The following is a 12,087-nucleotide window of genomic DNA, read 5'->3' on the forward strand; positions in this document are numbered from 1 at the left end:
TGTCTTCTCCTCCTCCACGCTCAGGGGGAAATAACTCACTGAGATGAAGATATTTGCTCAGAGTGCTGCTTAATCCTCTTAGAAACAGGACACAGTGAATGATCTATGTAATGAGTTTCATAGTCTTTTTTCATAAACCTCCCACATTTTCTAATTTCTGATAAGAAATTAATCCTTAGATGTTCTCCTAAGGCAGTTTGGAATGGGGGGCTGAGTTCCTCACCTGTTTATTATCCTCCTCTTGCAGCCCATCAGTGCTGCAGGATCCAGGCTTGTCTTTGGGCCTGAGGAGCTGCCACTCCTCTGCTCAGCTACACGAACCACATCCCACATGACAGACTGTTGCTTTTATCTTTTAAAAGCTTTTCAAAAGCTTCCTGTTCCCACCTCACCATAACTCATCTCGCTGTTTTTCTTCTGTCACTTTTCCAGGTCCCCCGCCAACAGCCAGCCCAGGATCCTCGTAAGTTGTTTCATGTCTGTTGTGTCTATTCATTAATCTTCCATTTCAGCAGTCAGAAGTTCATTTGTCATCCTGTGTGACAGGAGCACTTTTACATTCTGCTTTAAGTCAGATAGGATGGTAATTTATTATAACTGAATTATCTGTCTCGTAGCTGTATTTTCATGTTGTCATGTCAACTCTTATTTCTTATCCTAGACTTCTTAATTGCCAATATTATGGCCTTTAGATCCTCTGGTGCCTTCAGTCCTTGAGCTGATTTCAGTGCACCTCCAGGTGCTTCATACATGTCACAGCCCAGTACAGAAAATATTTATCACTACAAGTAGATTTTACTACCAAGGGGCTTCTTACTGATTTTAAGGGGACTGCTGGTCGTAAACTGTATCTGTATCTATCTGTACCTGCATTAGTAAACTGTCTTAAACCTGACTTTTAAAAGATTGAGTATGTGTGTGGGAGCAGTGCCTGTTGGTACAGCAGCTCCCTGTTTCCTGGAGCTCAGGTTTGGCTCCTGCTGCTGGGGCTCAGCACTTGCCATGTTGTATTTTGGCAGGTTTTGAGAATATGCACTTTTATCTCTCGTTTCAAAACACATGATCAAACTTACCTTTTGTAACCCCTCATTGTGTTTCAAGTGTGATTTTCACCTGTCCTGAAGTTTAAGATTATTTTTGTGGTGGTTGTGTCCAGCTTATTCACATCTCATGTGGGGAAAAATAATGAAAATCCTCCTCTCCTGGTGAGGGAAGAGAACCAACTAAACCACAAGATTGAAACTCCTAATATAATTATAAGAGATGCAAAAACTTGGGGGTTTGAACATTCCTGGCTCCTTAGGGAAGATCTTTCCCAAAGCATTGCAGAGGATATGAATTAGGAGGAGCATCTGCCCACAAAAGGACATGCGAGGATGCCCTCTAATGGAACTTCAGGAAATGCGGTTTGTCTCCCCTTGGGAAGGTGCCTGACAAGGAGTTGGAGTTTGTTTTGGAAGGGGAGCTCTTTGCTGGGATTTCAGCTGCATTTTGTGATTGTTCTGGGTGTTTGGGGGAGGAAATCGTGGTGCCCTGGGGAGCGGGGGCTGCTGGGCTCTGCAGCAGTTTGGAGGCTTAATGAATGAAGTGAGAAGATGAGTATTTTGTGCCTGCTCCCACCCAGTTTGGGGTTTCTGAAATTTGTGAGGTTGAGCAAGACATCCTTGGTGGTCAGAAACCCACGTGAGCACAGAAAGCAGAGCTGTGCTGGAATTTCACTGTCTGGGCCACTCAAGATTGCCTCACTTTTTAAAACAAACTACGTTTGGGAACCTTTTTTCCCCATTTTTATTTTCTGGCAGGATTTGAGGGTTGTTTTGCCCCTCCTGCAAAAAAAAAAACAAACCACAACTTAACCAGCTAAAATACAAACATAATGTGAAAAGGTGAAAAGATGGTGAGATGTGCTCCTTAATTTTGATTTTATAATCGTGCCGTGTAATTTTGTAACCAAAAAAGATATTTAGTCACACTTCATTATCCTGGGAGGTTGTGGCTCTGTGTGGTGAGGTCACATCGTGCTAAACATTGGAGGGAAATGAGAGAGAAATCCAGAGAAATGAGCACAGGGATCTGTTTTACTGGACAGAGAACATTTACATTCCTCTAGAAGCCAACCAGATTTAATCTAGGAAATTAGAGAATCGGGAAGGAGCTTATGACAAAGAAATTATAAACTTGGAACTTGTTTTAAATGAGAGAAAAAACAGGTCCATGTATGTTGTGTTGAACCTCACTGGTGGCATGAGTGCAAGAGCCTTATGGATACAGGGTAGGCCCAGTTGTGGGAAGAAAAATTGGAAACAAAAATTCCATGTTGTGGGATGCAGGAGGGAAATTACCTCAAAATCTGGTCCCTGCTCTTTGCTGTTCCTTCCACGCAAACAATACCCTGAATATTGGATTTTGGGGCCTTCTCAAGCACAGCCTTCTCCCTGTACAAGTTCACAAATGAATTTGTAGCTATGCAATTAATTGCTCTGCTTTTATCTGGGAACACCAACCCCAGTTTTGAAGTTCTCGGGTGACAGATTAGTCCCCTCTCCAGGGATGGGGAAATACTTCCTTTGGGAATAGTCCTGGAAGCTGGGTGATAAAATACCTTCCTGCTATGTTTTAAAAAAGTCAAGTCATTAATCCTGGTGCTGTGGCTAAACTGGCTGTGGATCCATGTGTTCAGCTGGTTTTCATTCCCTAAAATGCATGGATGGGGATCTGTGTCTCTCCTCCCTTGCTGTGCCGGCGGGGCCGGTGCTGCTCTGAGCACACGGACACTCCCTGGACATCTGGGGACATATCAGGCTGCTTTAGATGAAGGCTAAATCTGGAAAGCACTTTGGAGGATGTTGAGGAAATGAAAACTTGTACTTGCATAGTGTTTGTGCCTTATCAGCATCAGCTCAGAACAGAACTGGTGGCAAGTAGCAGCCTTTTCCCTGGGCCTGCTTTTCCCATGTCCTCTTTATCAGCCTGCCTGGAGGGGAAGGTTCTGTTCCTTTACAGATTTAATTTGAGGATCATGTTTTTAAAAATATCCATGTGCTCAGCGCTTTTTCCTGGCATAATTTATAGGAGCAAAGCTCTGAACTGATGTGAGAAATAGATGGGCCAAATGCAGCTTAAAAATGAAAAGGTTAAATGGTGACTTCTGTAAAGGAAGGCAGGCAGTGCTAGATAATTGAATAATTCACGTGCGTGTTACATGTTTCTGCTTTCCCTAAGCACTGGTAGAGTTATCCAGAGCCAAAAGTCTGATTGGACAATCAGTCTGAAGCAAATGAAAGAAAATCCAGCAGTGCTGTCCCTGAGAACATGAGGAACCCAAGGTATTGCTGGGGTGGGAAGCACTGCCTGACCTGAGCGTCCGTCCTTTAACTCTCCCCTTTTTGGCAAAGGTCAGCTGTAAACCCTTATCTGGGGGTTATCACATCCCATTAACCTGCCCTGCTGCTCTGACTTAGCTGGAAGAAGCTTCTTTTGCTTTTTAAAAAGACCCCAACAACTCCCACTGCTGCTTCATAAATAAACCATTATTTTATCTGGTGTTGTGCCGGAAGGTGCCACAGATCCAGTGCCAGCTCTAAGGAGCTCAGTGAGCTGTGGGGAAAGCGGGAATGCCTCTGTCCTGCACTCCGGATGCACGGCCAGGAACCAGCTCCGGCTCCCAGGCTCCTGGAATAGTTTCCATGAAGTGGATGGTGTCAAGGGCACCTCCACAGCAGGCAGGAGTCTGGGAGGGGCACATGGGGCACAGGGGTCTGGCTGAATCTGGGTATAAAAGGCCACCATCAGCTCATGGACCCCCTCCATTTATCCATGGAATTTATGAGTGTGAACTCCAGCTGGATTAATTTAATAATTTGAGGATGATGAAAGAGAGCATTCAGTGGTTAACTCCTGTGTACTTGTGCATCTCTCTGTGCGTGTCTATATATTGTGAAAACAAATATATTCTAGAATGGTTTGGGTTGGAAGGGACCTCAAAGATCATCTTGTTGCAGGGACACCATCCACTAGCCTGGGAATATGCACCACTGTAGCCATGGCTTCTGAAAATTTCCTGAAAGATCATAGCTTTTAACATTATTTTTTAAGTTCTTGTGCTTCACATCCCTATAAAACTCACGTTTTACCCATCATCCACGGCAAAGTTTGGTCCTTTAGGGACATAGCAGTGTGTATCTTCACCTCTGGTCATGAAATAGAGATCAAAATCAGAACAGGCTGAGATCAGAGCACAGCAGATTCCTGGAGATGAGAGAATCTGATGTAACAATTGAGATACTTTGGCCTGGGAAATGGTTGTGTGCCCAATCTTTTCCATTATTATTGTTTTTATCTCATTCTGTATTGTTTCCTCTTCCTGGAGTGATGGCCCTGTGCTTGCCCTGAACTTCACCCTCTGCAGGACAAATTCTAGGCACAAATCACTGAAATTAGAGGTGATGGAGCACAGTTCAAGAACTGCCACAAGAACTGTAGTGGGAGACAAAATTAAACCTGCAGTTTACGTGATCTGGTCTAAAAATGAGCTGGAAAAACCTTGCTGGAGCAAGTTCCAGTGGGAAGAGTTCAAGAAAATGATCTCTGTGTTAGAAAACCACACACAGTTTATTGTGTCATGAGCGTGTTCCAAAAAGGTTTAACCTGCAGGTGAAATAGTTCACTCAGCAACACAGACTTTGGACTTACTGCAGTGGAAACATCGGAAAATCAGCGTGGCACCTCTTGGGACTATTCTGTGAGTTCACAAGACATGGTGTTTTAGGTTTTAAAGGAGAAAAATGACTGGCTCATCAATATTCCTGCCCTTGGATGTGCTGTGGTTGCTGTGCAACAGCGGGAATGTTGATCAAACTGGATGTGGATGTCATGGACTGGCACCTCCCGAGCACAGAATATAAATTCCTCATGTCAATATTGCTCTGGAACAGTCCTTTTATTCTTAATAGAGCTTCTTGTATATCTACAGCCTTTATTTTCTTTATTTAACCACTGGGAATGAGAAGGGGAGGAAAAGAGGAGATGAGAGGGCTGTAATATTCAGGGGCATTTGATTCATAAAATCAAATGGGGTTTGTGATTCCCAGAAACAGCTTGTAAAGCTTGTGAAACCTCAGTCCCCCCAGGATTCTCCCATCTTCTTTTTCAGTGATTAAGATTTTTTTTGTTATTTTTTGCTTGTAGTAAAACCCATGTGGGTTTTGCAGTCAAACAGCTCTTTATGCAGTGGCTGTGTGTGGCTGGATGTCACCATGGTTCCTTCAGTGAGAAAACATGTAACCACTGGCCAGCACCCAGGTGAGACCTGGCCAACTGTGTGACTGAGCATTTCAGAGAGCAACAGAGACATTTTGGCCAGAAAAGTTAAAATTCATAGAAGAAAAAAAGCTGATAAAGAGGCAAGAGTAGATCCATGCTGGGGCCCAAGCTCCTGGCCCACAGAACCCAAGGCTGTGCCCCCGGAGGGTGCCAGGCTTGACCCCGAGAATCTTGGAGGTGTGTTCATTTCCAGTCCTGTACCACGTTTTGGGCTGTCACAGAAACTCCCTCCCTGCTGTTCAGTGAGGATGGAAACTTTGGATGAGGACTGAACACAGTTCCCACTTTGGTGCAGGATCCTTCATAGCCCCACTGTGTGTCGATACAACAGCTTGTACCTGCAGCACGTAGGATGTTACACACAAACTCCAAGTGGGATATTCCATGTGGAGGCCAACATAAATATATTGGGAAAGAAAAACCCCACGTGGTGCAGGGTTGGAGTGTGAGTGGCTGATGCTGACAGAAACCATGTCACATCCTGCTGCATTACTTCATCCCAGTGAAAATAATACTCCCTCAGTTCTGCCAGGGGCTGGGAGTCAGGTTATCTGCTGTGAGCATGCCAGGGTGGAATGGGAATGTTTCCAGGGAAAGCTGGCCTTGTGCTCTTCACTATGGGCTTTGATCTGGGGCACTCTTATCTGTTATGCCACTGTCTCACCTATTCACTGGTTCTGATTGTTCTGCTGCAGTTTGCTCTGGGACATTCCTGAGCCATCACACTAAGGTGGATGCTGAGGCACCAGGGCTTACAGGTTTTTGGGAGTCAAGCTCTTGGACTTTCCTGAGTGAGCAAAAAGAAATAAAACCTCTGGGTAATTGTAGTACAGAATTTAGGAAAACATATTTGTGTCTTGTATCAAAGGAATTGGCTCCTATTGTGATGTATTTTATCTACCTCAGGGTACTTATATAGCTAAATATACCCACTATCTAATCCCAGGGTCCTTTGCCTCTTTACCTCCTCTTATCTCCCAGAACACATGTGGGAAACTGAGCCAAAGTGAGATTAAAGGTGTGTTTCTGTTGCCTGAAGTGGAGCTGTTTGTGCTTCTTCAGATGCAGCTGAAGTGCCACTGGTCACTTTGGCTGCATTTGACATCCTGGGGTGATGGGCCCAAACTACTGCAGGAGTAACAGAATAAAGGGTAGAATCATGGAATGGTTTGGGTTGGGTAGGAAGGGACCTTAAAGCTCATCTTGTTCCATCCAGGACACCTTCCATTATCCCACATTGCTCCAAGCCCCATCCAACCTGGCCTTGGACACCTCCAGGGATGGGGCAGCCACAGCTTTTCTGGGCACTCTGTGCCAGGGCCTCACCACCCTCCAAAATCCAGTTGTTCTTTGCTGTGGTCCTGCACCATCCACATTTCCATTTGAGCAATGCTGCAAACACCCAAGTTCTTTGCCATGGAGCTCTTACTAATGAAGTGGCTTAAATTGTATTTTGTTATGCTGGTAAGTCTGTAGAAAAGAAACTGGCCTGTGGCTTGGGGAAGGATTGACCTTAGAAAGTGCTTTTGACTTTTAAAAGGGTATCTGATAAATATTTTTGCAGATTTTAGCTGGAGTGTTCCCTTATCTGCCTGCAGTGCAAACAGAAAGCCCTTCTGTCTGCATGTGGCACTGTATGGCACAGTGTGGAGGCAGAGCTGTATTATCTGAAAACAAATGAATTACAGCCATGTCAATATTTTTTTAAGTGGGGAGGGAGAAGGGACTGGGGTACATTATGACTTGGATATGGGGAGCCAGATTTCCCTAATGCATTTCAGTAACACAAAGGAAAAGACAATGCGCTATTTAAGGACTGGATTTGTTTTCCTTCTGTGCAGGATCACCCATAGCAACTGCATATGTGGATAAATGTTTGGTATAGAAATGGCCCTTGTGGAATGCTCCAGTCAGTATTTGAAGGGTATTTGGACTTCTGGTTTTATGAGATTTTAATACAAGCAGTTGCATAGTCAGTAACCCCACTGTGACACAGGGGATTTGGGACACTGGGGGAGTTCAGTGCTGAGGGGGACACTGAAAAATGCAGTTATATTGTCATTGTACCAAGACTTTACTGCCTTTATTTATATATCAAGACCTTGTTGCCATCTCTAACACTGTGAGTGTAGGAACTTTTCAAATCCCCCTCAGGAGCCTGGTTACTGGTTGGACTCCATGATCTTGGAAGTCTTTTCCAACCTTTAGGATTCTGAGTGGGCTGAGATTTAAAGTACAGATAGAGGATAGAGTTTCCTTTCTCTAACTAAATATCTCAGTTATCAGTGTTTCTACATTACTAGATTATATAATTATATAATTTTACCTGAGTTACAGACTGTGTGTGTATTTTCCTGATTTGTTTAAAAAGGAGCAAAACAAGGATCATTATGAAGTTTCTCACATTGCAAAAATAGAAAAAAAAATCAGGAAAGGCTGAAAAGTTGCATTGTTTCTGCTGATCATCTCCTTCATGGAGATATTCTTCAACTGTTGTAAAAAATAATAATATTTTCTCAGAAAATTCTCAGCATATTCTCACTTGAAGTGAGGAAGACACTGGCAGAGGTAGAGGTAGAGAGCAGAGGTAGAACCTGGTTTTCCCATATTTCATGTGGTCATTCCAGGTAACAACTATCTGGAAGCCAACCCAAAAATTCCTTGTGGAGCTGCTAAAACACTGCAGCAGCAATTTGGGCCAAACCACTGTTCTTGTGTGAAACATTCCAGTTTTCATGTTTGCTCTTTTAAGACAATTTTAATCAAAAAATTCTCATTTAGCTGTAATCATAAGGGCATTTTTAAGGGGCTTAGATGGATTTTTTGGAGCCCAAAGACTGTGAGGAAAGATGTGACAATATTGCAGTAACAGTGAATTTCCCCCATCCTGACCTGGGTCAGGTTTCAGTCCTGGCTGAACAGAGCTTGGTTTTGTGCTGCTGGATTTTGGAAAGGACTTGTCCTGAGTGTGTGTCTTGTCCTCCCATGAAAAAATGATGGTTTAGAGTGTCCCTGATTTGTGTGGGACTAGACCTGATTTATGTTATGCTCAAGACAACACCAGATCTTAAAGTTTCTGGCAGAGATTACTGATCTGTTGTTTTGTTTGTGTATTTATGCAACCCAGTGCCTTCTTCAATGGCTCTTCACCAAAGAGTTGCTAAAGTAGAGGTGGGTGTTGTTATTCTGGGGACAAGGGTCGTATTTTACAATGTAAAATACTTCCCAACCCCAGGCTTTTGGAACTTTCTGTTCTATTTTGGAGGGTTGCTGGTCTACCTTAAGTTAAAAAGTAAAACATAACAAAAGGTAAATATCTACAAACCAACTTCCTTGGTTTCACAGTCTCCCCAAGACTTTGGTGTTGTAGGGGAACACATTGCTGGATTTTCTCTGGTCCCTGTTAGCACTATTGTCCAGTGTGTTACTTCTGGGGAGGGGTTGTAAAGGTCTCTAGATGGAGGGAAATAATTCTCTAGCCTGTGTCACGTATTGGTGGTATAAAGTGATTTCCAGCTGTCATGGAATGAGTTAAATGTAACAAAGTCAGAAAACGGACAAGTGAAAGGGTGACTCAGTTGTCTTTATTAGGATTTTCTGAAAGAGAAACTCGCACTTCTCTCACATGGAGCAAGTGTGTTTCAGTCTTGTATGGTCTTGTTTTACTTCAAAACCTGCAGCATCTGGTGGCCCAATGTTGTTCTTGTGTTCTCTGGGAGTTGGGAGCTGGGGTGGGAGTTGGGGGTGTAAGGGGGGGAATAAAGAACGAGTCACACGTTTCAGGAGCCAGTTAACGTCTGAGCTCATCTCTGAGGTACAGGAGGTTCCCCTGTGCTGTAAAGCCTTTAATTAGAAGGGAAATCCTATTTAAAGGCCCATAATGTTTCTGTGGTCGCAATAAAACATCTCATGTAATCGGGTAATAAAATCTCACTGGGCAAATCTCAATCTCGTTCTCATTTTGTTCTTTTGCTTCAGTGCCCAGCTGTTGTTGATATTCCTTAAGCAAAGCCTGCTCCTTGCAGTTTGTGCTGAAGGGGAACCAAGGAGAGGAGAAGCAGTGAGGGATGTTTCAGATCCTAATGGCTCAGCTCTGGGCACAACTTCAAGCAGGTTTTCAGTTTATCTGCCAGCCTGGCTTTTCAGTGGGCTGAAAAAGGAATTAAGATGAAACACTTGAAACCTTACAGTAGTGAAAGCTCTGGTTGCTTGTGGCAGGAATTATTCAAGAGAACAAAACCTGGTAATAATAATAATAATAATAATTATTGCAGTCTTGCAAACAAAGTGTGGGTCCTGGCAGGGGAGGCAGCGGCTGTGGCTCTGTGGGATGGGGTGGTTTCCTGTCCTGGGCTCTCTTTCACCCACATGAAAAGTCATCTCTGTGTATATGTAACCCCCTTCTTCCCACAACCCCTTTCCCATGGGCAGTTTGGGCTTCTCCTCCCCTTTCAGATGGACTCAGTGCCAAGCCTTTGATTTGTTCCCTGGTGAGACATTCCAAGGCTGGGATCCGGAGCTGTGTGCTGGAACACTGCTTGTCCCTCAGCTGGGAGCTGGGCTGCAGAACTTGCTTCCTCCACAGAGTCACAGAACCCCAGAGTGTTTGGGTTGGGAGGGACCTTAAAGCTCATCTCATTCCACTCCCTGCCACAGGCAGGGACACCTTCCACTAGACCAGGCTGTGCAATCTGTGCCAGGGCCTCTCCACCCTCACAGGGGAGAATTTCTTCCCAATATCCCATCTAAACCTACTCTTTTTTGATTTGAACCCATTTCCCTTGCCCTTAACCCCTGTGTACCTTTAGATCTTGTGATGAATGTCTCAATGATTGTGAGGTGTTTCTCCTTTGACTCTGGATAATGTCCCAGCTCCCTTGGCCTGGTGTTCCTGCTGGGAGCAAGCTCCTCCTCTCCCAGGGGAGGGTGAGCAGGGGCACGCTTAAAGGGGTCTGTCTTGTGAAAACACTTGGAGATCAACAATTTAAAGGGATATCTTTGGCAGTCATGTAATCATCCAGTGTTGAGGATGTTGTGAGCCCCGTGATGAGGGAGCTGTGAAAGCCCTCGTGAAACTGGAATGAACAACCTCATTCCTTCATGCAAGGATGTGTCAATCATCCCAAGCTCAATTTAAGGGTTTGTTCCAGGCTTCCACAGCCTTTAGGAGAACCAATGTTGGGGCAAGTGTTTATTCAGTCAAGTAAAAAGATTAAATTTGGGAATAACTGTGTATTGACCCAAGGTGTTTCCGTTACTGCAACATGGTGTGAAACCTTGGCAATGAGCTTTCCTAGAAGGATAACATCACTGCTCAGCCATCCTGTGTGGAGTTACTACTCACTCCCAGCCTGTGTAACTTCATCATACGGTCATTAAGTGCCAGGGAGAGGATTATAAGGTGTTACATTATTTATCCTGATAATTGAAACCACTCCTGACGTTGCAGCTTTGGCAGTTCCAAGCAATAACCCTTCGACTTCAAATACTGGGAAAGGAGTTAATCAGGGATTTCTGAATGTGTCAAGTTTATTGATCTTGTTAACAGGAAAATACCTGTGGTTACCTGGGTGAGGAAGGAAAGCAGTTATCATCTGAGCTGGGATTGGTTGGACGCTGTCATTGATGCCGGAGACAACAAAGATCAGTGTTGAACAAAAAATTAATGGCAAATGTTTCCCTGCCATAGTTTTCCAGCCAAATTTCTTGTGTGAGTAAATTTACTTTAAACAAATAAATCTCCTCTCAGTCCTGATTTTGCTGGAGGTGAATGGGCACATTCTTTTGCCACAGTTGTGCCCAGCAATTAGCACCAAGAACACTTTGCAAGCCAGTCCCCTTTCAAGCTCCTTTAGAGATTGGGAGGTTTTAGAGGTGAGCAGAGACCCTGTTGGTCCCCACCACAGAGGCTGTAGGGTGTGTTATGTCCCAAATCCTGTGGGTTTGAATTAACTAGGGCACATACTTGGAGGGAAGAGGTGTCATGTTGATTTTGCCTGTGTTTAACTTCTGAACATGCTTTGTGCAAATGCCTCTAGAAGGTTCTAAATATACAACCCAGCTCTTGACTTCGCCAAAGCCAAAGCGCAGCTGAGAGGTCTCTTTTCTGGAGCCTCCTGGGAATTGCTCCCAGCTCCATTACCACCTCAAATCCTGGCTTGTTTGGGCTGTCATTTGAGCCATTCCACTGTTTTGTCTGGATGTATAAAGTCAGCAGATTTGGAGCCACTTGGGTCTCCTCAGGATGTGTGTGAGCACCAACAGTGCAGGGACTGCACGAGGGGCATGGAGAGTTCATGGAGATGTTCTCTTTCACAGTTCCTGGGTGGAAGTTGCCTTGACCTGCCTGTGTTTGAAAGATTTGGCTTTAGTAGATGCTTTCTAAGGTCTTCTTTAGCTACTTTTGGAGTAGAAACCCTTCTGTTGTATTTATATGACAAATAAATCAATCCCTTTAATTTTGTGTCGTTGGTGACAGTTCCACCACTGCCATCTTGAGACACACAAATATGAATTAATCCTCATTTAATTGTTTTATGCAGTTGTGAAATACATGTTTTCTATGACAAGCCCACGATAAAAGCGAGTACTGATACGAACCAGCATTCCACCTGCTCAGAGATAAAGAGGTTGATAAAGTACAACTGCCAGGACAGACTTAATTAAAACAAGGTTCTAGAAACGGTTCTGTTATCTTAAATAATATTTGTCTAGTGAGGAAATGCATTAATATCATGCATTTCATGCGTTTAAGCTTATCAATAC

General features: G+C 44.0%; 1 protein-coding gene across 1 annotated transcript in view; it reads left to right on the plus strand.

The window, feature by feature from the left end:
• The window catches only part of ROR1 (receptor tyrosine kinase like orphan receptor 1), a 144,883-nt gene that overhangs the window by 108,813 nt on the left and 23,983 nt on the right, over positions 1–12,087 (plus strand). Inside the window, exon 4 of the mRNA XM_050307435.1 lies at positions 433–463. Coding sequence (XP_050163392.1) covers positions 433–463 — 31 coding nt within the window. The remainder of the gene's footprint in view (positions 1–432; positions 464–12,087) is intronic.

The sequence above is a fragment of the Myiozetetes cayanensis genome, unplaced genomic scaffold (genome assembly GCF_022539395.1).
Source record: "Myiozetetes cayanensis isolate MyiCay16 unplaced genomic scaffold, myiCay2020 scf12, whole genome shotgun sequence".
Classification (NCBI taxonomy): domain Eukaryota; kingdom Metazoa; phylum Chordata; class Aves; order Passeriformes; family Tyrannidae; genus Myiozetetes; species Myiozetetes cayanensis.